The following is a 26,741-nucleotide window of genomic DNA, read 5'->3' as shown; positions in this document are numbered from 1 at the left end:
ATTCCTCAAAAGCAGACGCTTCTTCGTCTATTAATCCATGCACTAGCTATTTCATTGATTGATTATTGTAATTCCTTGTATGCAGGTCTTCATTTGACCTCTCTCAAAGGACTGTAACTCATACATTCAACAGCCATCAAAGTTATTTACTTTGTCCACTGCTTTGACCATGTGACTCTCTTACTCAAACAAGTACACTGGCTACCTCTATCAGGTTGGATCACATTTATGAATTATTCTTGTTTATAAAACTCATTCTCCTTCTGCCCCTCTGTATCTGAGCAGATTGATCATCCCTTACCAACCCCTCCGTGTACTATACTCTGCAGATAGTAATCTCCTCTGTCTCGAGGCTCTCAGAATTGCATTATGTGGGACCAAAACTTTGGAAAGAACTTCCTCTTCAAATTAGAAATCTTGCAACCTTGAAATAATTTTTTTTTTAATTATAAAGACACATCTTTTTATGAAAGTTTTTGGCCCTTAAAATACAGTACATGCCTCCGTCGTTTTTTATGCATTTTTATAAATTTACAGCTGTGCATATAACAGTTCCCTAATTTTTGTGTTTGTATTTTATATTTTTGTAAATTAATTGTGATTTTATATATGTACTTTTTCTTTTTGTAAACCGCAAATTAGCAGTATATCAAATGTTAATATAGATTAAAGATTAACCCCCTCGTTTACAAAGCTGTGCTAGCGGCTGCCGCGTGGCAACAGCCCCGAAGCCCTTTAAATCTCTATGGGCTTTGGAGCCATTACCGCAGCGGTCTGCGCTAAACGGCTTCATAAAAGAGGCCCTAAATAAAATAATGCCTAATCTAAAACTTGAATACACAAGGTCTAAATTCCCCATTGAAATTAGAATTAGAGAGACTACCTGCCTCGTAGAAGAGACATACCTTTTACAAAGGATGAACGCCTGATGAAGTACCACAAGCAATAGGGTAGCCAGACAGCAAATTTTGGGTGTCCTAGGAGCAAAATGGGTAGGCCCAAAATGTCCTCTTTGCTCCTTAACATGCATCCCCCTCTCAACTCACAAATACACAAACTAGCAAGGATGTCAAATCCTTCCATATGAAGACCTCCTCCAGAACTAAAAAAAGATGCTTAGAATTTCATATCAAGCATGGCAATTGACATTACTGAGTCCAAGCTGGCATCTAGTGCGGTTTTCTTCAACCTTTTTACACCTATGGACCGGTGGAAATAAAATAATTATTTTGTGGACCGGCAAACGACTAAGACTGAAATTTAAAAACCTGTCTCCGCCCCATCCCCGCAGCTCGGTCCTCGTCCCGTCCCCGTGAACTCAGTCTCCATCTCCATCCTGTGTACAGGGAGTGGGGAAAGAGAGAGCGAGAGAGATCCATGGTGCATCTCTCCCTCTACTGCCATATCCAACATTTCTCCCTCTCTCATCCCCCGGATCATGTGCAGCATTTTTCACTATTGCCCACCAGCCCCATGCCCAACATTTCTCCTTCTATCACCCCTCTCCAGCACCATGCCACACCTCTCCCTCCATCACTATGTCCAACATTGCTCCCCCTTGAATCCCCTTCAATCTGTCCCTCTGTTCCCTCTCCACCACCATATTCAACATTTCTCACTCTCCTTCTCTTCCCCATGTATCTCTTCCTCACTCCTCTTTCTCTCTCTATGCCCAACAATTTTCCTCTTTCTTCTTTTCCCCATGTGTACCATCTTTCCTTCTCACTTACACACTATCCCCGACTATTCTTCCTTTCTGTCCCCTCCCTTGTGTCCCAAGTTCAGGCCTCCTCCCTTCCTTTATGTGCGCCGAGTTCATGTCCCCCTTCCCTGCCTTCCAACCTTTGTCCCAAATTCATGCCCCTCCCATGTCCCAACATGCTCCTCCCCCCCTCTTTTCTCCCTTGCTTGTTCGAGGCCATCCAGCCTCTGCCGAAGCAGGATCAGTGTCTCCTGCAAGCGCATGTCCATCTTCCTTCTGGCTTGACTACTCTTTATCTTCAGCACCAGCTGCACTTGTTTGCCAGGATAGCGTGCAGCGGTTCTTGCATGCTGCTGACCCGGTTCCAGGTCAGCCACGTGTAGCATGCAAGAGTCACTGTGCGCTGTCCCGCAAACAAGTGCAGCTGGCACTGAAGATAAGGATCAGCCAAGCCGGAAGGAAGATGGACATGCACTTGCTGGGGACACTAATTCTTCACGGACCGGCACCGGTCCACGGACCGGTGGTTGAAGAACACTGATCTAGTGCATGCTAACTTGTACATGCACAAAAAAATGAGGTCTGGAGATCTTCAGGTCATAGGGCTTGGGATCGCTGCCAACTACATTAAGGGTGCGCCATTGCTGGATGAGCCTGAGTGCAAAATGGGTGGGCCCCGTCCCTCCCATTGGATCCACCCATGGCTATACCACTGATCACTAGTGTAACCAGATGGTTTATCTCCAACAGAAAGGAACAGATGAAGGTAGGGGTTGGGAGTGTTGATTCGCTGAGAAGGTTTATGATCGTCCTTTTAAGGATGTTTAACATGTTTTTCAGGCTGGAATTTTTCGGTGGCTTTTAAATTCTTCCCAACCTAATGTCCTACCCTTTTTTTTTTTTTTTTTTTTTTTTTACTTTTGACTTTTCTATCCGAATGTTGTAGTTCTTCCCCTGCTCCCCTTTTGTCTCTGTTTTGTCTTTGTTTGATTAGTATTTCATGATCAAGATTAACTGTAATTTGTTTAGTTTATATTTCATGTATTCCCTGCTGTTTTAATTGTGTAAACCGCCTTGAAGCCTGATAGGGCGGGATATCAAACTTTTAATAAACTTGAAACTCATTAACGGGAACACTCAAGACCAGTGTTATACCCTGGCAAATATTTGTGCATCTGATACCAGTAAGATCCATTTTATGAGCTAACAACTGAGCAGCTGTGGAGTTTTGTGTGTGTATAGGGAGGGATTTCAATTTGACACCCAACCACAGAGTGGATAACTCAAGAGGATGGATGAGGGGACTGAGCAGCAATAGCCAGAAACCAAAAGCCCTCATTAAAGAATTTAATCTGCCTGATATTTGGAGAGAAGTGAACCTGGGGAAATATAGTAACATAGTACATGACAGCAGATAACGAACTGCATGTTCCATGTATTCTGCCCAACAGTCACATTCATTATTAAGGCAATATTGAACCAACATTACTCATTCTATTCTAAAATATTTAATTTGTAGTCAAGATCTGATCTTGCCTATATAGATACGATAATGAGGTTAAGGGTGACTACATATGTGATTGAAAGTATTACCTGGTTCAACCATACCCAGTGTGATGAAAATTCAGGGACATGGAAAAGGGTAGTGGATGACAGTTTTGGAACTTAAATTAATTATTATTAAATTACAAAGAGACCTGTGTCCAGATAGAAAAAGACAATGAGGAATATTTACAAGTTAACGTCCCCTTTTACAAAGCTGTAATAGCGATGCTGCGGTCAATGCACCGAAGCCCATGGGATTTTTAATATCATTACTACCGCGGCTTTGTAAAAGGGGCCTTAAGGCTATAGGAGCGCAGTTCTCTAATCATATGAGGGAGTGCCTTTAAGCTGTACTTAGAGGTCAATTTTATAGCACTGAAGAGAGAAAGAGAAAAAGAAAAGTAAAAGTGAGCTGAATGCTGCACTTGGAAAACTCACTAGAGGAACATAAGAGAGAGTACCAAATACCAAAGTGTGCTGAGAATTGGAAAATGCTCAGAACACCCTTTACAGAGCTGCGAGGGGATGAAATAAATTATTAAGTGTTCCAGATGCGCTAAGCTTGTTATGAGCAAGGCAACAAACAAGTAGAGGGATGGCTAGGAAATTTAAAAAGGTTCAGAGCAGGATTCAAGCCAGGTAATGTTATCAGAAACATAGAGCTGCTACAACAGTCCTTTCTTAATTTTATATAGAATTGTACACTCTGGCGAGCCTAGTGACAGAAGAGGTTAGAGAGGAATATTTGAACTTTTCAGAGCTACCCATCTGGGAGAAGAGAGAGGGCTGCTAATTAAATTAGTTATCTCTCATGAGGTGCCTATAGTCCAGTGGTCTCAAACTCGTGGCCCAAGGGCCACATGTGGTCTGCCAGGTACTATTTTGCGGCCTCTACTAGTGCTGCCCGCTCTTTGCAGCATCCTCTGGCTTTCCCCTGGCCTCCCACTCTTACCTTCAGATAATTACCGCAGCTTGCAGAGAGGATTGCTGGTGCTGTAGAGTTCCTTGCAGGCTGCCGTGGTCCTCAGCAGCATGTTCCTTCTGCCACAATCCTGTCCCTGACATCAGAGGAGGGGCGGGACTGCGGAAGAGGGAACGTGTTGCGGAGGCCGATGGCAGCCTGCAAGGAACGCTACAGCACCGGCGATCCTCTCTGCAGGCTGTGGTAATTAGCTGAAACTAAGACTGGGAGTCCAGGGGGGAAGCTGGAGGATGCTGCAAAGAAGTGGGGAACATGCAGGCCTTCGGGGGAGGGGGGAAGATTTATAAACTATAAAGAGTTTTACCTCATGCAAAATTGTCATTTTTTAAAAATAAGACATTAACTATTTTTTCTGCGGCCCTCCAAGTACCTACAAATAAAATGCAGCCCTTCAAAGGGTTTGCGTTTGAGCCCACTGCTATAGTCTCTTCCTTCTGGGGAAGCCCTGGGCAGAGACAGATTAACAACTAAACTGTATGAAGAGTTCAGGAACCAGCTAGTAGACCTTTTTACTGGATAAGTTAAAATGCCACATTTCATGTGAGTGGCAGGGGTTACTGTAATCTTCAAGGAAGGAAAGGACTCGATTACATATGGTTCATATCGACCAATACTCTTACTCAAAGTGAATTTTAAAATATTTACAAAGATATTGGTGGCCAGGTTGCTTCCTCTACTGCCTAATCTTGAATACTCAGATCAATCTGGATTCATCCTCGGTTGACAGGGCTTAGATTATATAAGGAAAATGTTTAGCTTGATATGTAAAACAAAAAAAATTCTAGTAGTCTGATACTTTTGCTATCTGTTGATATAGAAACATTCTTCAATAGGTCTACTGGCCATATATGTTCTGGGCCCTGGAAAAATTGGGGGTGGGAGGGAATTTTTTTTCATTGGGTGAACATCTTATATAAGGAACCTCTGGCTTGTTTAAAAATTAATGAGGGCTATAATAACATTTTTGAATTGAGAAGAGGGACAAGACAAGGCTGTTTGTTGCTGCCAATCCATTTTGTACTGACTATGGAACCATTGGTCCAAAGAGTAAGAAATTATTATCATCTTCTCCCATCTGAATCCCCTGAATAGCATCATAAGATTGCACTATTTGCAGGTGATATATTTATGGAAACTACTCTGGGGCTAAGGGAGAAAATGGAAGCATTTGGGGGTGGAGTGGAAATCAGAATATACCTCAGCATGAAGCTAATTCCCTTTAGAGCAGATTTCCCCTTTCAGGAGAGCAGTTCTATAACAGAGGAGTTAGAATTAGGTTTTCTGGAGGGGTGTGCATTAGGAGCGTGCTCTGTAAAGGGGCATACAGGACCTTTTACAGCGGTGCTTTTCCAAGCAGGGCATGCTAAATGCTGGGCCACCCATTCTGTTCCTACGGACAATTTAGCATGTGCTGTTTGGCAGCACACTTTTGTAAAAGCCCACCATGGGTGCCTACATTCTGTTATAAAATACTAGTGTAATCAGCTATCGGTGCACCTAACATTTAGGCTCGATTTAAGTGCAAGCCCTTCGGACCAGTTTGCCACATGTGCTTAATCGGAGTACCATGTGAAGAGAGTCGAGCACCGTCATTTTTCTTGCAAGATCAGCAGCTGAGGGGCAAGATTCCGTGCTTGCATCGATCACTGCCATCACATATCTTAGGATGAGTGACCTGTAATCACATTTGAAGTTTGCGATTATCCCTTGGTTTTTGTTGCTTTCATATTCGACAGGCAGGCCCCTTGATGCGAACAGCTTTGCTACGTTTGAAAGCAGTGTATAGGTCTCTATCGCTTTAATTGGGAGACCATATTGTAGTTCATCTGTGTGAGCAACTGCAGAAGGACCTGGAGTACACCACTCTCAGGGGACAGGCCCTTCCAATTTATGTAAACGCCTAAGCGGCGTCTGACATCAGCATGGTGGACATGTTCAGCCAAAGACATGGCCAGGCCTAGACTGCTGTTCCGAAACACGCGGCTCGTCTACATGATTGCTTTTAACAGGAGTGAATGCTACGTGAAAGAATACAAGTGGGACCTATGACATCAGTGCGCATAAGCGGATTGGGTGCTTATCAGCATTGCAAATATCCAGAGTTTACATCCATTGACTTTAATGTAAAAAAAAACGGGACCGTGGTGGTCAGGTGCGGCTAACCGGAGACGTGCACTTAGGTGGAGTCGACTGTATTCTATAAGTTAGGTGCATATGTGGGAGTCCTGTCCATACCCTGCCTTGTGCATGCTCCCCTTGCAAATAAGCACTATGTAAGTTAACTGTATATTTGCAGTATAGAACAAGTGATGTGTTGCTACCTTTTACAAGCATAACACACATGCAATTGTGAGGGCCTAAGTTATAGAATTAACCTGCAAAAGGTCAACGAGGAAAATTAGTTATCTACTCTATTCCATTCTGAGACATATTCCACCTAATGTTGCAGGAATTCAAGATGGATTACAAAAAAAGAAAGTCAACCGCTGGGAATAAATTTTTAACTCCTGAGATACACAAACTATTTGCAAGACATTACCCCCTAGCCTCTTTAAAACAATGGATTTAAATCACTGGCTGAAGATGAGTATATCGTAGTTAGTAAGGAAAACTGGTGTGAAAATGATGATCCTGCCTAGATTTATGTATTTTTTTATTTTCATAGAAGTCCTGCAAAAATCCTTTAAAAAGCTCTAAGATAAGATTTTTTTTAAAAAAAATATTTTTGTTATGTAGAAACTGACCGCTGAAAATACTATTTCATTATTGGTTTCATTTCATTTCAACCACAAACTGAAAGTACTCAATGGGAGTTCAGACTTCCATCTGAATTAAACAATTCCTGGTGGTGATAGTCTTCATTATTCCCAGTACTTATCCTTATTTTCTTTTTGTTTCACTCTAATTTCATTCTTTCATTATCTACATTTCATTGTTTAATTATTTCATTTGTTTCCTTAATTCATTTAATAAGTAAATAATTTATATAAATAGCTTCATAACTTAGCTTTAATAATGACCAATTCCCCTTCCTGACGCGTTTTGCATAGCTTTATCAAGGTCGGGGGAACTTAAAGTTAAAGTTGAACTTCTCCTATTTAAACCAGCCACTGGCAATCCAGCTTTAACTTAGTAAAAGGAGCCCTGAGAAAGGAGCTTCATGTAATTAAAAAGGACAGGAATAAAGAGTTATAAAAAAAAATAATTCAGAATCCAGACCCAGCTCCACCACCAGGATAAATTAAAAGGCAAAATTAGGGAAGGTTGCCCTAAACAGTTGGGCTTTAAGTAGCGATCTAAACTAAAGATACAAGGAATGAAGATCAGGAAGAGGGTGTTCCAAAGTGAAGCAGTTATTCAAAAGAAAGCTAAATGATATGTAGACTCAAGTAGGAACAAAATACTGTTGGAACAGAGAGACAGGAAGTAGTAGATTAACAAATGGTACGAGGCAGGGTATAAAGAGTAATCGAAGAAGAAAGATAAGAGGAAGAACCTGTGTGGAGGACTTTATGAGCTAATGTAAGAATCTTAAACTGTACACAAAATAGATTAAAGATGGACAGGATGGACCAATTTCTGAAAATCTGTTCTCACTACACTCAATGGGTCGAGAAGTAAAGAAAGCAATTTTAAAAAGGAAGGCAAAAGGCTAGGCACTGTCCAAGAGAAGTGGTAGGGTATAGACACCCCCCCACACACACACACTTTTGAAGGGGGCTTGAAATTCTCTAGTGAAATGTAAAGATAAATTATGCCAATTGGTGGGGGATAGAAGAGAGGGGTGTGGGCAATCAGAAATTGATTTGTTCCTTGTGGTTTATGGGAAAAATAAAGGTATTTATGGATTGATTTATTAGGAAGAAATTCAACTAAAGCAGTATACAACAGGTATAACCCACACATAGGCAATAAACAATTACAGTGGTAAAATATTCAAATAGCCTACTGATAATGTCAACACAATATGCAACAAAAAATCTTCATAGACAGCAGAAGTGAAACGTAATAGCCAGATAAGATCGAGGAATAGGAGTTAGAGAATAAAGGTGTCTCGTGGTAGCAGCTGCTCACCATCACAAGCATTGGCATTTAAACATAGAAACATAGAGTATGATGGCAGAAAAAGGCCGTCCGCCCACTCAAAAGAACCCTCCCCTTAAAAGAACACTCCCCTTAGAAGAACACGCCCTCTAAGCAATTCCCCCTAAGTGAACCCACATATTTATCCCATCGTTTCTTGAAGTCGAGCCCTACTGGCACCATCGGAGCAGTTACCGCTGCTGACGGAGCTAAAAGCTGTGCTACGCATTAGTAAATGAGGGGGTTAATTGGTTAAAGCCATTTTAAAATGTTTTAAGCACCGTTAAAAAAAAAATGTAGGTATCTACTAGTGCCTAGAAAAACAGCACCATCGCATCTACTGAGGTTCCTTAGAACGCCTAAGGATGAAATAGGCGTGATTAATGCAGGAAACAACCTTGCGCGTTCTAGGGCACCTCTGTAGACACAGTTCTCGTCAAAGATAGGTTCTGGAAATGTAGGCCTTTAAAACCCTGGCCTATATTTCCGGCTCCTACCTTTGATGAAAGCTGGTGTTCTATAAATGGCACCATTATGTGACTATGCGAAAAACAGAGTGGAATTGTCCAAATCAGAGTGATGTGCACAAATAGCGTCCTTCAACTCATCTGGTAGTATAAATGTCTTTATTCATCCAATGACTCAATAATTCATCCAATGACTTAATGATTTGGCAGCAGAATGCTCGGCACGTATCCTGGCTTCAAGCACTGCTCTACAAGCTTTTATTTGGTAGCAACTTTAAGAGTGGGTGTATATTCAGACATTACGTTATTTGATATTACTTTTGAAGACTCTTAAGACTCCTGAGGCAGGCCTTTTTGACCAAAACATGTACATGTCGAGTCATTGAGTCGTTGGATGAATAAAGACATTTATACTACTAGATGAGTTGAAGGATACTTTATTGTGCACATCACGATGATTTGGACAATTCCACTCTGTTTTATTGCATATTTGTGTTTGTGGTTTTGTTTTCCCCTGTTTTATACCATTATGTGACTGACACACGATTGGCGGCCATTTTTTAGGTGGCTGCTGAGAACGGTGCCCTTTACAGAATCCGGCCCTTAGTCTTTCTGTACCTCAGCAACTGGCTTTTACTCTCAGTCACAGGCCTCCATTCTTCTAGGCAAAATACTACCGTGTTTCCCCGATGGTAAGACACTGTCTTATTTTTTTTGGAAGGCCAAAATATGCTCTAGGGCTTATTTTCGGGGGGATGCCTTATTTACCCTTTCAATGTCTTTCCACCCTCCCTCCACTCCGGCCCAGCCCAGTATGAAATATTTCCTTTTGTTTCCCTCCCCTCTCTCTTCTCCTCCCTCACCCACGAGTCCTGCATCTGGCCCTCTCCCTTCTACCTGCACCTGGCAACATCCCCCTGCTCCGCAGCTCTCTTCAGCAACTCGTCAGCAGCGGTGATCAAGACAAGCTGCCGACATCGAGGCCTTCCCTCTACGAGTCCCGCCTTTGTGGAAAAAGGAAGTTGAAACAAGCGGGACTCGCAGAGGGTAGGCCCCGATGTCAGAAGCTTGTGTCGATCGCTGCTGCTGAGTTGCCGAAGAGAGCCGCGGAGCAGGGGATGTGGCCGGAAGCAGGTAGAAGGGAAAGGGAGATAGGAAGGCTGTAGATCTCCGGAGCATGACACCGACCCCGGCCAGGATGATTTCTTTTTCAGGCATGCAACTTACAAGTCCGGCGTCGCGGCGGGAAATAGCCATGCTGAGCAGTGAGCTCAGCACTACACAGATGAAAGCCTTGCTTGCTGATTGGTCCGGTGGCACGGCCGCCGGACCAATCAGCAAGCAAGGCTTTCATCTGTGTACGTGCTGAGCTCACTGCTCAGCATGGCTATTTCCCGCTGCGACGCCGGACTTGTAAGTTGCATTCCTGCGTGACAAGGTGGAAAAGAGCCACATGCGGCTCTGGAGCCGCGGGTTGCCGACCCCCGCGGTAGACGGAGGGACCACACGGAGTCACCCACCGTACCACCCGATTCGGGTAAGCGCAGGTATCGGTGGGTGGCTTATTTGCGGGGGGGGGGTGGCTTATTTGCGGGGGGGGTGCCTTATTTTACAATTTTTTCTAAAAAGGGGGGGCTGTCTTATTTGATGGCCCTGCCTTATCATCGGGGAAACACGGTAGCTCTTCAGTCTCTGGCCGTTCAGAAGTCCACACTGTCAGTCAGCTTCAGTTCATTTATAAGAATGGTTTTAGACTCTATCCAATTCAGACCATTGCTTCCAGAGGACATAATCCAATTCTCATGGCCCATATATTATTATTATTTAGGTATACTGCCTATCAAAGTTATGTAAGCAGTTTACAATCAGGTACTCAAGCATTTTCCCTAACTGTCCTGGTGGGCTCACAATCTATCTAATGCACCTGGGGCAGTAGAGGATTGAGTGACTTGTCAAGGGGCACAAGGAGCAGCACGGGATTTGAACCCACAACCTCAAGGTGCTGAGGCTGTAGCTCTAACCACTAGGCCACTCCTTCCTCCATAAAGTCAGTGCTCAAGGTTACAACCAGAGCATACTTACAAATAATAATAACTTTATTCTTATATACCGCCAGACCTTAGCGGTTCTAGGTGGTTTACAACAAAAGGAAGCTGAACTTCAGCAAATTTGTAGAAGTCATAGAAATATATAATTATGAGAGATAAAAGACCATAAAAACTTAAGTTACAAATCTATCAAATAATTTTGTCTTTACTGATTTTCTAAAAGAATATATCCCCTTAGCTTGTATAAAAATGTGTTTCCAGTAGGATCTGAAGTTTCCAGTAAGAATCATTGCTTTCACCCTCTCTCCTCTGTGTTTTACCACCTTTGGCTCCACTTCATGTTATACATTGGTAGGGTTTCCAGACGTCCGGATTTACCCGGACATGTCCTCTTTTTAGAGGGTATGTCCAGGCATCCGGATGGCTTTTCAAAACCCGGCACTTTGGGTTTTGAAAAGCATTCCCGCCTGATGAGCAGGCTGAGGGGTGTGTGGCTAGGGGTGTGACATGGGCGGGAATGGGTGGATCTGGATGGGCCTGGGGTGGGTGGGAATATGGGTCCGGATTTTATGTAAGTAAAATCTGGTAACCCTATAAATTGGGCACAAAAACTATAGTCATCCCACTTATTGTCTGTCACTTGAATTTACAAAACTTTCTTGCAACTATTACAAACCAGATTGAGCTTTGGATGACGGCTTTCAAATTGAATAATAATAATAATAATAGCAGTTTATATACCGCAGGACTGTGAAGTTATATGTGGTTTACAATGATTAAAAAGAATGCTACAATTGAGTAGAACTTACATAGTTGGAGGTTAGTGACTAACAGAATATGAGAGCGGTTGTTGTAGGAGAGATTGTGCGGATCAGCTACCTAGGTCAGTGGTTCCCAACCCTGTCCTGGAGGACCACCAGGCCAATCGGGTTTTCAGGCTAGCCCTAATGAATATGCATGAGAGAGATTTACATATAATGGAAGTGGCAGGCATGCAAATCTGCTTCATGCATATTCATTAGGGCTATCCTGAAAACCCGATTGGCCTGGTGGTCCTCCAGTTCAGGGTTGGGAACCACTGACCTAGGTAATTCAAGAACAGATATGTTTTTAGGTGTTTCCTAAATTCACCATAATTGTTTGTATACCTAAGTAGTTTTTCCAGGTCTTTGCCCCATGATGCTACTTGATATGAGAGGAGAAAGGAGAGGAGAAACTAAATTCTTTCTGGCAACACCTAATGATGGAATCAGAGAAACGATGATATGTGTAAATGGGCTGGATTATAATATAGAACAATCCATTAAAATATTAGGGGTTTACGTTGGATAAACACCTTACACTGGAGAAACACACCAATTTACATATTTAGAAATGTTTTTCAATGCTCTGGAAGCTCCGCACCATCAAGAAATATTTTGATGAAGCCTCCTTTCGGCTGCTAGTGCAATCTTCCCTCTTAAGTTTACTGGACTACTGTAATATTGTATATATAGGGTCTTATTTGAAAATTCTTAAAAGATTAAGGGTAGTCCAGAACACTGCTGTTCGCCTCATCTTTGGTTTAAAAAGATGGGAGCATATCACTCCGTTCTATCACAAGTTGCACTGGCTACCGGTGGAATCTAGAGTGTTGTTCAAATTGTTACCTCCTTTCTCATTTTTCTTGGAGCCATTTTAATAAGAATACACGGAGAGTGCAGCTATTTACTTATCCTTCTATAAAATTTTGCCGCTACAAGAGGTTCCTGGAGAAAACTTTCTTCTTTCAGGCCGCGAAAATGAATACATGCCTCGGAAAAATTATGTTAGAAGCTTCTTCTTATTTAGATTTTAGGAAACTATTAAAGGCTCAATTATTTAATAGGCTGACATCATAATGTTTTTACATTTGCTCTCATTTAACCACATTCATTTATTCTTTGTTTCTTAGCCATATGGTTTACATTTTTATCTTGAACAATTTATTGAAATGTCTGTACATTTTCATTTTGATCAATTTTATTGAAATGTATGCACTGCCTTTTATTGTATTGTACTAAAATTTTTACTGGAAATGTATGTATTAGAGTTGCGCGGGGACAGAAATCCCACCCGTCCCCGCCAAAGTCCCACCCGTCCCCACCCGTCCCCGTGAGGAATCCCACCCGTCCCCGTGAGGAATCCCTCCGTCCCCACCCGTCCCCACGAGGAATCCCCTCTGTCCCCGCCCATCCCTATAAACTTCAGAAATAGTTATTTCATTTAATTATGCTACTGAATTAAAGGCTCTGGTAGAAACCCATTTACAAATAAGCAAAAAAACTTTATTAATTTGGAAATATTAATTGGGAAGAATACATACTTTGTAAACGGGTTTCTACCAGAGCCTCTAATGTTTATAAATTTTTATCAACACAACTAATATACTACTTTATCTTGAAGAAAAAAAAAAGAAATAGAATTCTTTTCCTACCTTTGTTTCCTGGTTTCTGCTTTCCTCATGTTCTCATTCAATTCCTTCCATCCACTGTCTCTCTTCCTTCTGCATCTTCCATTTGCTCTGTTACTGTGCCTCTCCCTTTCTTCCCCCTTCCAAATTGGTCTGGCACCCATCTTCTTCCCTCCACTCCCCCCATAGTCTGGCATCTCTGTCTTCTTCCCTGCCAGCGTCTTCTCCCTACTCTCTCTTCCCCATTTCCTTTCAGCGTCCTTCTCCCCCCCATCTTCCCCATGTCCTGTCAGCGTCCTTCTCCCCCCCTCTGTCTTCCCCATGTGCTTTCAGTGTCCTTCTCCCCCCTCTGCTTCCCCATGTCCTTTCAGCGTCCTTCTCCCTCTCTGTCTTCCCCATGGCCTTTCAGCATCCTTCTCCACCCCCCCCGTCTTCCCCATGTCCTTTCAGCGTCCTTCTCCACCCCTTTGTCTTCCCCATGTGCTTTCAGCATCCTTTTCCCCCCTCTGTTTTCCACAAGTGCTTTCAGAGTCCTTCCCCCCCCCTGCTTTCCATGGCCTTTCAGCGTCCTTCTCCACCCCTTTGTCTTCCCCATGTGCTTTCAGTGTCCTTCTCCCTCCTCTGTCTTCCACAAGTGCTTTCAGAGTCCTTCCCCCCCCCCCTCCGGCCCGTCTTCCCCATGGCCTTTCAGCATCCTTCTCCCCCCCTCCTTCTCTCCCGCCCCGGGTGCAGCACAGCCGGCCAGGTCCCCTTACTTTTGTGGCGCTTCCCCAACCGCTGACCGACAACAGCCCCGGTCCGACAAACCTCCCTGCCCTTAACCGCGAATCTAAATTACCTTCTTACAGCAGCTGTAAGAAGGTAATTTAGATTCGCGGCTACAGGGCAGGGAGGATTGTCAGACCGGGGCTGTTGTCGGTCAGCGGTTGGGGAAGCGCCACAAAAGTAAGGGGACCTGGCCGGCTGTGCTGCATCCGGGGCGGACCGCCCCCTCCCTTGGTAGCCACTCGAACCGCGAGGCTACTCTCCGTCTCCTTACCTGCCCTGCCTACAGCACAGAGCCAAAACGGAAGTCTTCCCGACGTCAACGCTGACGTCGGGAAGACTTCCGTTCGGCTCTGTGCTGCAAGCAGAGCAGGTAGAGAGAAGAAGAGCCGCGCGACTGAGTACATCCAGCCCCGCAGGAACCCTGCGACCCTCAGAGGCGTCCCCACGGGATCCCCGCGACCCTAGGGGGCGACCCCACGGGATTCCCACGACCCTAGGGGGCATCCCCACGGGATCCCCGTGACCCGAAGGGGGAACCCGCGGGATGCCCGTGGGTCCCGTGGGATTCCCATCGTCCCCGTTCCCATGCAGCTCTCTAGTATGTATGTATTTTTTCCTATGCTGTGAGTCGCTTAAAATTTCCCCGGTATGGCAGCATATAAATAAATAATAATAATAATAATTCTTACAGTGGGCATCCCTTGTGCTCCATCACAGCATCAGTTAATTCAGACATCAGGTGCCTGGACTTAGAGGTGGAGAGCTCATCTTGACAACCAGTATTTCTAGGGAATCTGGTTAAGGTCTGAAACATCTCCACATCAATCTCTGGGAGCCCAGGGTGTTCTTCTATGCCCCACAACAGTTCTTTCATCACCTTCACAGTTCCTCTCTCCTGATTCAGATGGACAGTCAAGAAGCAATGTTTTATGTGAACATAGAAGCATAGAGGGGCATTTTCAATAGGACGTCTAAGTCCAACTTTGGACATTTTTAACATCCAAAAATTGGGTGGAGAAAATGTCTATTTTGAACCTGCAAAACGTCTTATCTTTTTCTTTTTCTTTCAAAAATGGCCCAGCTAGATTATTTGTCTAGCTAGCCATCTAATTTTTTTTTTGCCATTATCAAAAAAGAAACATCCAAATTAAAAATGTCCAAAACAAGCCATTTGCGTGTAGAAGGCGTCAGCATTTTTAATGGACTGGCCACAAAGACATGCTAGAAGAGCAGTGGGACACCCTAGAGGGCACTGCTGTGAACTTCACATTAAGGGTGCCAGGTATACGCCTCACCTTAATCCCCATACTTTATATGGCGAGCCCTCCAAAAGTCCCCCCTAAACCTACTGTACCAACTCCAATAGCCCTTATACCTGCAGTAGAACTGTCCGATTCAGGAAAAAAAAATTTCAATTCTATTCACTTTCTACGATATAGCTTTAAAATTAGTTGGTGGGTTTATTTTGCAACCTCTTCACCCACCCCACCCCTCTTTGCCCTCTCCAACCCCACGTTGGTGCTCTTAAATGAACACAAAATAAACACTGTTAGGTCCTAGCTCATGCTTGCGGTCTCATAACACCAGCTCTGGCAGAGTACACATTTCAAATCTGATGTATTGTAATCATAAAATAAAATATTAAATAATTTTCTACCTTTTGTTGTCTGGTCATTTTATTATTCAAATCATATTGGTCCAAGGGTCTGGTTTCTGTTTGTCTTCTGCTAACTCATTTGCCAGGGTCTCCTGCCCATTTGACATTTTCTTCTTTCTCCGTGCTCACTATACATCTTCCATCTCTGTACCTTCCCTTCCCTTCTCTTTCCTCCATCCTGCAGGTCCAACACCCCACAAGGGTCAGCAACCCCCCCCCCAAGGGTCCAGAACCCTCTCTCCCTTCCCCTCCAGCTCCCAGTCCAGTGTCTCTCTCCCTTACCTCTAACCCCCAACCACCTCATATGGCCAGCATCCTGTTTCTATTTCCTTCCCTCCAGCCTCCCACTCCATGTGGCCAGCATCCTTTCTCTCTCTTCCCTTTCCTCCAGCCCCTGCCACACCATATGGCCAGCACCCTTAAAAATATATTGGATATCTGCATAAATGCAATATTCAACCACCAGACTATTCAACAAGGTACATAAAGGCCTTAAAAAGATGTTAAACAATGTAGCAGATAACGTGGAGTCCTAAGGGACTACATGAGCCAACGTCATACAATATGATTTATTCATCTTATTGAGCACTAGAAACTGGCACATGTCAAGAAAAGATTCAAACCATTTGAACACTGTTCCAGTTATACCGATAGCATTCAATCTTCTCAGTAAAATATCATGATTAATTGCATCAAAGGCTGTGGAAACATCCAAGGACACTCAGATGAAACTTTCCGCCTTATCAATCTTGCAACGTACTATGGGGCTTATTTTTAAAAGAGGAAAATGTCCAAAAAGTGGCATAAGCTGTATATTCTGGAGTGGAGCCAAGGTAGCATCATAGAGCAGGATGCCAAAGCTCTCATTTACCATCTGCTGCAGTCTCCGTGGAATGCTGTAAGCCGAGTCAGCATGATGAAGCAGAAGGGGAAGATATGTCCTCACCCGCCAGAGGTTCGAATAATGCCTTCCTTTAGACAGTAGTTGATATCAAACTTTTTTGTTCCCACTGCCAGCGTTATTACTTTGGGAGCAGCACCAGCGTTTGGAGAACTGGTGCCTGGTGAATTAGATGCTATACTGAGCCCCGAAGACTGCGAGAACTCGGCTTGACCCTTCGGAGGGAACGCACATCTTGTTCAGAATCGGACCTTGGATACCGAAGGGGTTGCCGAAAAGGTCCTGATTCGTGGCAGGGGAGTTATATACTCTAAGGAACCGGAGCCAATTATAGATGCAGTAGGAGGTGAAGCTGGTGGGGGTCGAGAGGAGTTTCATTTGGGATTTGATAAAATCGCTTTTTCATAGATTACAAAGCGATGAACAATTAAAAAAAAAAAAAGGGGGGGGAGTTCAAACAATTTGGGGAGGAATCACAGACATACTTTCCATGAGAAGGAAATAGAGGGAGGAACTACAAATTAGTATAGGAAAGAGAACAAAAAAGGGAATAAACAGAAGGGCATTTGTTTGATCCATGCTTGCGTGCTATGAGTGGAAATGTCAGATGGACTCCAAAATCAGATTGATTAAAGGCGTCCCTGTATAGGTAGCTTTTTAATTTTGATTTGAACTTTTCAAGGGGTTTTTCTTCCATTACTAGAGTTAGTAGTAGGTTCCAGATTTGGGGAACAGTAACTGAAAAAAGTGTGTTTTGCTTAGTGTTTGTAGTTCATATGGATGGAATTGTGAGAAGATTTTTATCCTCTGATCGTAAAGTACGGAAAGGATTATACGGGATAATGACTCTATCTAGTAATAGTGGAGCTTTAGACTTTAAATGTAATTAGTGCCAGCTTGTAAGTAATTTTATGGTTGATGGGGAGCCAATGCGCTGTACTCCCCTCAAATAGTGCTCAGGCTAATTTTGGCTCCTCAGAAGTGAAAAACTGCATGGTGGGTAAGAAACAACTAGAAAGTGACACTTGGAAGTGGTTTGGGACACTATAGGCAAGTTGGAAGACTCCTTGGTTAAAAGTTTTCTTCTGGTCATGATACTCTACAGTTCTTCCATTAAAAATATTGAATGAGAACTGAAATCTTTGAAGGAGGGGTAAGTTATTTTATATAACGATAAAATGGTGATTCATCAAAAACTCGAGGCTCTGGAGAACTATGAGCGACGTCTTAATTTAAGACATTTGAGTTTTCCCAAATCACCTGTTTCTACACCTGTGGATATGTTCAAGAAATATCTAATGGAAGTCCTGCAAATCCCAAGAGACACTTTGCTACCTTTGGTTAGCTTAATATGTGGACTGGCATGGAATAGGCACTCAAGACAGTTTTAATCTTTATCTAATTTTCTCAAAGGATAGTCTCCTTTGCATTGGAGCCAGATAAAAACTAGTTCCTTAAACCAGTGTTCTTCAACCACCGGTCCATGGACCAGTGCCGGTCCACAGAAATTTCCTGCCGGTCCACAGGGCCAGCACTTGCATCAGGCCCAAAACAGTGTTCTTCAACCGCCAGTCTATGGTGCGATCAATGTGGCGTTATCTTCCAGCCAGCCCCCTCTTCCAAACTGATTCAGTGCACAAAGCCATGGGCAGTGGCTCTTACGGGCATCCTGCGCCAGAACCGGAAGCCTTCTCTCTGACATTGCAACGTCAGAGGGAAGGCTTCCAGATGAGGCACGGGACGTGCAAGGTGCAATTAGTACTATTATGGGGGGGGGGGGTGTGGGGTGGAGATTGGGTAGAGATGGGTGGGGTCTGGCCCACGACTTAACCCAGTGTTCTTCAACTGCCGGTCCATGGACCGATGCCAGTCCACAGAATAATTCTTTTATTTCTGCCGGTCCATAGGTGTAAAAAGGTTGAAAACACTGCCTTAGACTGTATTTTGCTATAAAAGAATTAAATTTCTAGGTCAGAAGATCTTAATATTTCCTGACCTCTGTAAAACTACATCTGAGACAGAAGGCATTTTTGTCCATTCAAACACAGATTCTGACACTTGGAGCATCATTTTTCCTTCTGTTTCCATGTAAATGTTAAAATTGAAGCACAAACTTTTGTACTTACTGGCCTTGACCAATATAAAGAATATTCTTGAAGCTAGGGGGTCTTTTTTATCAAGCCGTGCTAGCGGGGTTATAGCGCGTCAGACATTTCATCATGCATTAACCCCCACGGCCAGCTAAAGAACTAACCCTTGCTCAATGCAGACGTTAGCGGCAGGCGATTTAACGCGCGTTAAACCCCTCCTGCAGCTTGATAAAAGGACCCCTAGGTCTCCACCTATGCCACTTTCAGTTTCTACACCTTCTTCTAATGTAACTTGAGATTTCTCGTTTAGCATGATAACTGGCTAGTTTAATTCAAGATTCCTGAGTTTTCCTCAATTTTTTTTAAATTGAAATTTCTTAATACAATACAATATTAGAAATCAGGTAATTGGTATAAAAAAAAATAACCACTTAAGTAACACACCGTAATTCAATCATCCTATCAGACCCACATCACGGGGAGGAAAGGAGCAGAAAATAATCCACAACTTTGGCTGGGGATTAATAGATAATTACCCCATTTTACCTTATGGAGTAGATCATAGTTAAACTGAATTTTTCTCAGGTTTATTCAAAAGAAAAGTTTCTAGCTGACTTGGATCCAAAAATACATAAGAATTATTTTCCCAGGACCAGACATTTAGAAGAAAACTTTAAAAAGAAAGAGCCTCCTAGGTTTTCCTCAATCAACTTTCTCTTGCAATGACTAAGGGGTCCTTTTATCAAGGCGCAGTAGGGGTTTAAAAACCGCCTGCCGCGCTAGCTGCTAGCGCCTCCATTGACGAGGTGTTAGTATTTTGGCTTGCCGCGGGGGTTAGCGCGTGATGAAATGTCCGACGTGCTAACCCCCATAGCGCACCTTGATAAAAGGAGCCCTAATCTTTTCTAAAGCTTCTCCCCCTTTAGGGCTCCTATTTTCTGTTTCCTTATTCTGGAGTGTTTTTAGTATTTATTAATCCTTACATTTGATTATGTAGTCTGAATTTGTATGGTTATTTTTCTGATGTGAGGAATAATTTTCTTCTTGTGAAAAAAATCTTGATAATTAAATGTAAATTATAGATATAAAAAAGTGACAGAAAGTGCCAGATGGTCATTTTTCTCGCTGAACTGTCCAAATCACTATTTTCAAAACATGTTTTCTAGACATATTTCTACGCTGTTCATCTGCAGTTCATCTAAATCTTAAGGGGGCATGCTAGAGGCATAACATGGTCATTTTTCTACCATAAGCAAACATTTTAGAAAACATTGAGGACACAATTTGGATATTCTCCCCTTAGCTGAACTTAGACAGAAGGGAGATTCATGAGAAAGTCTTGTGCCTACCACTTAATAAAAAATTGTTCAGAAAAATGACTCAATTTTCCGACTTGTTCAATCCAGTAGAACTGATCTGTCAGTGATAAAAGGAACTGTAGCAAACCGACTGGCTTCCTATATGCAATTTCTGCTATAAACAAGCAGATATTCCTCTCATCTCCAAAGTTAAGTCTCAGGATGTTAGTTCATAGGGATATATGGCCTCAAAGTTTGACAGAAGGCTCTGTTGATGTGCAGTAAACGCGCTGTGGCTGCCCTCCTGAAATCAGTCTTACTGAATACCATCTGCAAAGCTGCTACAATGTCCTGTCACACCAAAACTGCATGTTCTTTATCTTTCACAAATTCTTTTCCAGTCTTCTTCTCACTTTCAATTTCTCTGTACTGCATGTGTATATCTCTCCAAAGCCATTCTCTCTACCTTCTCTCATCTCCCTTTCTTCTAGTGTCACCTCCCTCAGGTCACTTATCACCTTCATGTCTCTTCCCTCCGTCTTTCCTCTCACTTTTTTCTCAGCCCCTGTCTTCCCAATCCCACAAAGATACATTCCATCTCTTTCTGCTCCTCTTTCCTTTTTCAGCCCCTGTTTTCCCAATCCCACAAAGATGTATTCCATCTCTTTCCACTCCTCTTTCCTTTTTTAACCTCTGTTTTCCCAATCCCACAAAGATGTATTCCATCTCTTTCTGCTCCTCTTTCCTCTGCAGCTTAGGTCCCCTTTGCCTGCTCTTCAATTTTCTCAAATCATGTCTCCTCCCAGCATCCTTTCACCATCATAGCCCAAGCTCTCTCCCTAAGTTCCTCTCACTTTCACAATCTATTTCTTTACGCTCACAGCTACATTCCCTCTTCTTGTCCCCATCATTCAGCATCTTTTCCCTTTACAGCAGGGGTGTCAAAGTCCCTCCTCGAGGGCCGCAATCCAGTCGGGTTTTCAGGATTTCCTCAATGAATATGCAAGAGATCTATTTGCTTGCACTGCTTTCATGGTATGCTTTCATTGGGGAAATCCTGAAAACTCAACTGGATTGCGGCCCTCAAGGAGGGACTTTGACACCTCTGCTTTAGAGCTTTCAGATTCTTCCAGCTCTCTACAACAATATTCTCTCTCCTAACCAATAACCCTTTCAGTTCCCTTTACCCCTTCCTTTCTCCACAGTTTCACTACCAGTGCTTGTCCCGATCACCCAGCTGTTCTACACCTTACAGTTCCTTTCTTTTTATTTCTAGCCTTTTACAGCAGTGTTTTCAGTCCAAGGTAGTAACCCTTTTCAATTGCCTTACTTTTTCCCATTCCTCTCACTTCAGCTCCACTCTCAGCCTGTCCCCATCACCCAGCCTCCGTTCCCCACACAGCCCCTGTCTCTTCCAGTCCTCTTCTCAAACGACTTCCTTCTTTTTTCACAGAGTAATTTTTAGAAGCCATTTACCTGCGTTAACAGGACCTTTTGAAAATTATCCAAAGGATATGTGCCTTGTGGGGCATAGTATGCTTGCTTTTTACTCACATTTTCACTAAGGTGTCCCCACAGCAGAGTTAGGCCAGAAGAAGGAAACAAAGGCATGTTGTTTTGGCCATAAAAATGTGGCTGTGGAAGAAGGGCCAATCTCGGCAGCTGCTTTATCTTTGCATGATTTTCAAAGGAAAAGTATGCGCCTACTTTCCTTAACTGCTGGAAAAGCCACAGGTAAAAATATTGGTGGACTTTGCAAACTGCTGCACAGTTTAGAAAATTTCCCCCAGGGAGGTTTTCTCCCATAGGTAAAGACTGATTTACATATAAGTGCAGGTACCAGAAAACTCATGTGCATTGAGTAGAACCAGAGTTACAGTGTATTAATGTATTTTTTACAAAATATGCAAAACATACATAAAATGTACACCTTTGACAAGAATGTGCACTTATGCCTGAGTATTTTCATGATAATGGGTTTGTTCTGGGTGGCTATTTTATAAAGGCACATAGGTGCCAATGTCGTCTTTATAAAAGTCACACCTAATTTATACTTTTCACCTAGATGCTATCTTATAAAAATTTGCTTCTAAATATTTAGGGCTCCTTTTATCAAGCCGCGCTAGCAGTTTAACGCACGTAATAGCACGCGTTAAAATGCCGGCCGCGCTAGCCGCTAACGCCTGCCTTGAGCAGGCGGTAGTTTTTTGGCCAGCGCGGGGGTTAGCACGTGATTAAAAGTCACGCGCGCTAACCCCGCTAGTGCGACTTGATAAAAGGAGCCCTTAATGTCTGTAAAACTCTTAAAACATATAGTGAAAGTAAATTTTCAACTCCACCTGTAGTTTTAATGCAAACTGGACAGTCGCCGCTAGCATACTGATTTTGAATTAATTTTTTGTTTATAAAGGCTGGAAATAGGCAGAAAGGGGAACTGACACACACGTAATCTATCTATATATATAAAATCGGAGGTATGTATGTGTGTGTGTATGTGCCGCGATCACGCAAAAACGGCTTGACCGATTTGAACGAAACTTGGTATGCAGATCTCTCACTACCTGGGGTGATAAATCCAGCACCCAGCCTGGATCTGAAGATGTAGATTAAAAAAGATGGGGAAAGCCAGCCCATCTCAGAGATGTAGGACGGTAGGGTATATAAATATATCTATATATCACTGTTCTGTCACTGTGTGTGCAGTCTCGGCCCTGCCCCCCTCCCCGATCCCTCAAGGAATCACCTAGCATGTTATGACGTCACTGGCATTTCCTATATAGACCCTTAAGGGGGGGGGGGGAAACCTCGATTATGACATAACAGAGACGGCGCAGTTTGTGTTTTGTTGAAGTGACAGGGCGGGATGTTTCTGAGCAGGGTAGATTGAGAGAGGGAGAGAGGACCTTGGCTGTCCCTGATGCGCATGTGACTGTGATGACTGTGTGGAAGCTGATAAGATCCCCTGAGGCCAACAGATATACCAGGATTCCCATCCGGAGACAGGAGGCGGAGATGATTGAGGCAATTAATAAATATATTGGTAAGGGGGAGGAAGAAAAGAAAAAAAAAAAAGCTAGAACGATACAGGGTTTCCCAGAAGCACTGGGAGGGTTCTTTTAGTCTGAAGGCTGCTCAGCCGCCTTCTGTTGCAGAGCTGAAAGAGGCAGCCAGTGTGGGAGAATGTGCCGGCTCAGCTAGGCTGGGAGTGCCAGGATCGTGCCCTCCCCTCCTGCCACTGCCCTTTCTCCTGCCCTAGCTCGGTTCCGCCTTCTGCCTCACTCCCCTACTTCTTTTAACGTTTCAGCTTTTGCAAAGCCTCCCTGGCTGCGGGGGACAGACCAGCAGGATGTCGGAGAGCAAAGAGAGCAAGGGCTGGACGGTGCTCAGCCCAGAGGAGTTTGCCCACCTGCAGAAGTACATCGATTGTAAGTAGAGCAAACGGGCTGAGGGGTTTGGGGGGGGGGGGACCTGAATGGAAAGAGAAGGTGCCAACTCCCTGGATGCTTGAGCACCCTCAGTATTAAGCAGACTGTGTCTAGGGAAGGGTAACTTCCAGTGGGTCTGGCATCCCCTATTATTTTGAAAAGTTGGATCCTATGCTGGTAGGAGGTGGGTGCAAAGAGCCAGGGGATGTGGTATATGAAGGTGGTGTTATCTGCCTTTCCCATTGGAAGCCTCTATTACTTGTTCTCTGTGACCACCCTGCCCTGCCATAGTAGAGTCGCTGTTCCACACCTAGTCAGATGAGAAAAATGTAGGTGGCTGTGATGGAACTGAAGACCTGATCTGGGTAGGAATGGAAAATGCTGCCATATAATAGCCTGGGCAGATAGGAGCAAAGAGACTTTGTCAACACATTTCTTTTGGCTGATGCTAGTAAGTCTTGGACCCAAGTTCCCTAGGAAAGGCCATTTCATAATACAGAGATGGCATGCAGGAACCATTTAAAGCAGGGGTCTCAAAGTCCCTCCTAGAGGGCCACAATCCCAGTCGGGTTTTCAGGATTTCCCCAGTGAATATGCATGAGATCTATGTGCATGCACTGCTTTCAATGCATACTCATTGGGGAAATCCTGAAAACCCGACTGGATTGCGGCTCTCAAGGAGGGATTTTGAGATCCCTGATTTAAAGGAATTATGGGGAAAGAACAAAACTTGCAGGAACCCCCAGCTATAATCTACACATCCTCCCTCTTACACAGAGCTTCTTCAGAGGGAGACGATGATAGGATTCCAGATTGCAGTTCACTGCTCCAATTACATGTCTTATGGGGCAAAGGAGAATGGTGAATAAGAACGTTAGGTGGCGACTGATTTTTAGCTGGTGGCATCACGTGTTAATCTTCAGCCCCTCCCCCAATTTCCAAAATATAGCAAAAGTGACTAGCCGTGACAGGGTCATTGAGTAATCCAGAATGATAAAACAAAGATAGACCAACAAATCTGCGGTGAAGATACAGCAATCAAAATCAAAAAAAGAACTGCAGAAAATGTACAAGGTTCAGGAATTTTATTGAAATCAATGAAAAATGTGTTTCCAAAATTGGTCCTTGATATGAAGGGTGTGGACCCGACACGGTCCATGTTTCAAAAAAACCACTTCTTCCTCAGGGGTCCGTGATGCTCAGTACATAAGTATGCAAGAACCATATGGATAACAGCAATAAAACATAAAATTCTGAAGAAACAGGCGGTAAAAAACTCACGAACCCCTGAGGAAGAAGTGTTTTTTTCAAAACACAGTCCTTGTCGGGTCCTCATCCTTCATATCAGGACCAGTTTTGGAAACACACTTTCATTGATTTGAATAAAATCCCTGAATCTTGTACATTTTCTGCAGTTCTTTTTTTGATTTAATTGCTGTAATCCAGAATGATTACCTGTCAGCTTCTGTTGCACTGGAGATGAAGATGACGTGCTGTTAAACTGAGACAGGTTCTGACTGCCATCTTCTCAGCTTCAGCATGGTTTTCTAATCTGTCTGGACTAGAGAATAGACTTGCAGGAATCTGATTGTTGGTTGTGCTGATTGGGGGGGGGGGGAACGGAGGGAGGATTTGGAATCCCCTAGAAAGGCAGGCAGTTCTGATAGCCAGGCTGCATCCTGGCTCAGTTTACTAATCTGGCTTCCCTAGCAGTGAAGTGATGCCAAAAGGCAGAAAAAGGCACTCCATCAGCCTCCCGCACAACCACAGGTGATGTACAGCTAGAAAAGGGCTTGTTCCAGAACTGTGTGAATTAATCTGAGTTATTTTTAATCATTTGTAGAGTACTGCACGATCATGTGCAGCGCTCTGCAGAGACGTGTGAGAGAGTTTAGTCCGTACAGTCTAGTTGAGGAAGATGGGCAGAACACACAATAAAATAAGAAATATAATTAAATGGTTTTGAGTTAAAGCAGTGAGGCTGTGATTAGACAGAGCTCAGCACAATTGGTTTACTGTAATTAACGGAAGAAATGTCTTGGTGATGCTAAAGAGACAAGCCTCCAGCACTTGGAGCTCTGATTTTCGTGTTCCTTGCAGACAGCACTAAGAAGGTACAAGATGTCCTGCAGGAGTTCTACGGAGATGGGAGCTTGTCCCAGTATCTTCAGGGTGAGGTGAGAGTTTGGTTTATTGTCAGTCTTTTATTTGTTTTTCTTCCATCTGTAAAATCCTTTTGAATTTATTGAAGAGGCAGCAGTAGGGGAGTGTGTGGTGCAGTTATTAGAACTGCAGCCTTAGCACCCTGAGGTTGTGGGTTCAAATCCTTCATTGCTCCTTGTGACCCTGGGCAAGTCACTTAATCCCTTCAATGCCCCAGGTACACTAGATAGAGTTTGAGCCCACTGGGACAAATAGGGAAATATGATAAAGTATCTGAATGTAAACAATTTAGGATTTAAGTAGTATATAAATGATTAAATAAGTAGGGCAGTCAGAAGAAAGTTGCGTTGGATGAATCTCTGGTAGAACCTGTTCTCTGATGATCTTTCTACAGTTCAATCTCTTCCTGGAGACCATAGGAGCTGAAAACCCTTCTCTCATATCTAGGACTAGGGTTACCAGATTTTGTCTGTAAAAAAAGAGGCTACGTGACACGCTCCATTCTGCCTCTTGCACTGCTCCCACATGAACTTTGTCTCCTTCGCCGAGCTTGGGAGCCACATCTGGAGGGCCTCTGGGCATGCGTGGATGTGTTGTGATGATGTCACATCGCATCCACGCATGCTCAGAGGCCCTCCAGATGTGGGTCCAAGCTTGGAGCCTTCTAAAACCCAGACAAACTGCTGAATTTTGGAAATCCCCCCCCCCCCCCGGACACCCAGACAGTGAAAGAGGACATGTTTTTTCCCCCCGGATATCTGGTAACCCTAGCTAGGACTCCTGCACTATTCCTCATAGTATCTCATTGGAGAAGCTTGGGACTATAGGAGCTGAGAGCCCCTTCCTCCCAGCCAAGCACTCCTACACTATTTCCTACAATACCTCATGGAAAGGGGAGGGAGGGAGGGGGGTGAGGACTATAGGAGTTGAAAATCCCTCTCTCACAGCCTAGCACTCCTGCACTGGTTCCTTACAGTACCTCCAGGGTGAGGGGTGGGGGGCTGAGAACTATAGTTGCTGAGAGTCCTTTCCCCTCACAGCCAACATTCCTGCACTATTTTCTACAGCACCCCCTACTGGGAGGGGATGAGATTGCAGGAGCTGTGATCTCCCCATTACCAACACTCCTGCATTGTTTCCTCAGCACCTTGTAGGGAATATTGGGGACTATAGGAACTGAG

At 43.7% G+C, this 26,741-nt stretch overlaps 1 protein-coding gene across 5 annotated transcripts in view; it reads left to right on the top strand.

The window, feature by feature from the left end:
- The window catches only part of DGKA (diacylglycerol kinase alpha), a 281,663-nt gene that overhangs the window by 127,908 nt on the left and 127,014 nt on the right, over positions 1-26,741 (top strand). For 2 of the 5 annotated variants that reach the window (XM_033937010.1, XM_033937009.1), the window contains exons 2-3: positions 23,277-23,397; positions 25,498-25,574. The exons of 1 other annotated variant lie outside the window; for it this stretch is intronic. In XM_033937010.1, coding sequence (XP_033792901.1) covers positions 23,319-23,397; positions 25,498-25,574 — 156 coding nt within the window. In that variant the 5' untranslated portion in view covers positions 23,277-23,318. Of the gene's footprint in view, positions 1-22,993; positions 23,013-23,276; positions 23,398-25,497; positions 25,575-26,741 lie in introns of those variants that run through there. 2 more of the 5 variants (XM_033937011.1, XM_033937012.1) reach the window with 2 other exon arrangements.

The sequence above is a fragment of the Geotrypetes seraphini genome, chromosome 3 (assembly GCF_902459505.1).
Source record: "Geotrypetes seraphini chromosome 3, aGeoSer1.1, whole genome shotgun sequence".
NCBI lineage: Eukaryota > Metazoa > Chordata > Amphibia > Gymnophiona > Dermophiidae > Geotrypetes > Geotrypetes seraphini.
Note: the sequence above shows the minus strand (reverse complement) of the source record. Positions and strands in the feature narration are given on the sequence as shown.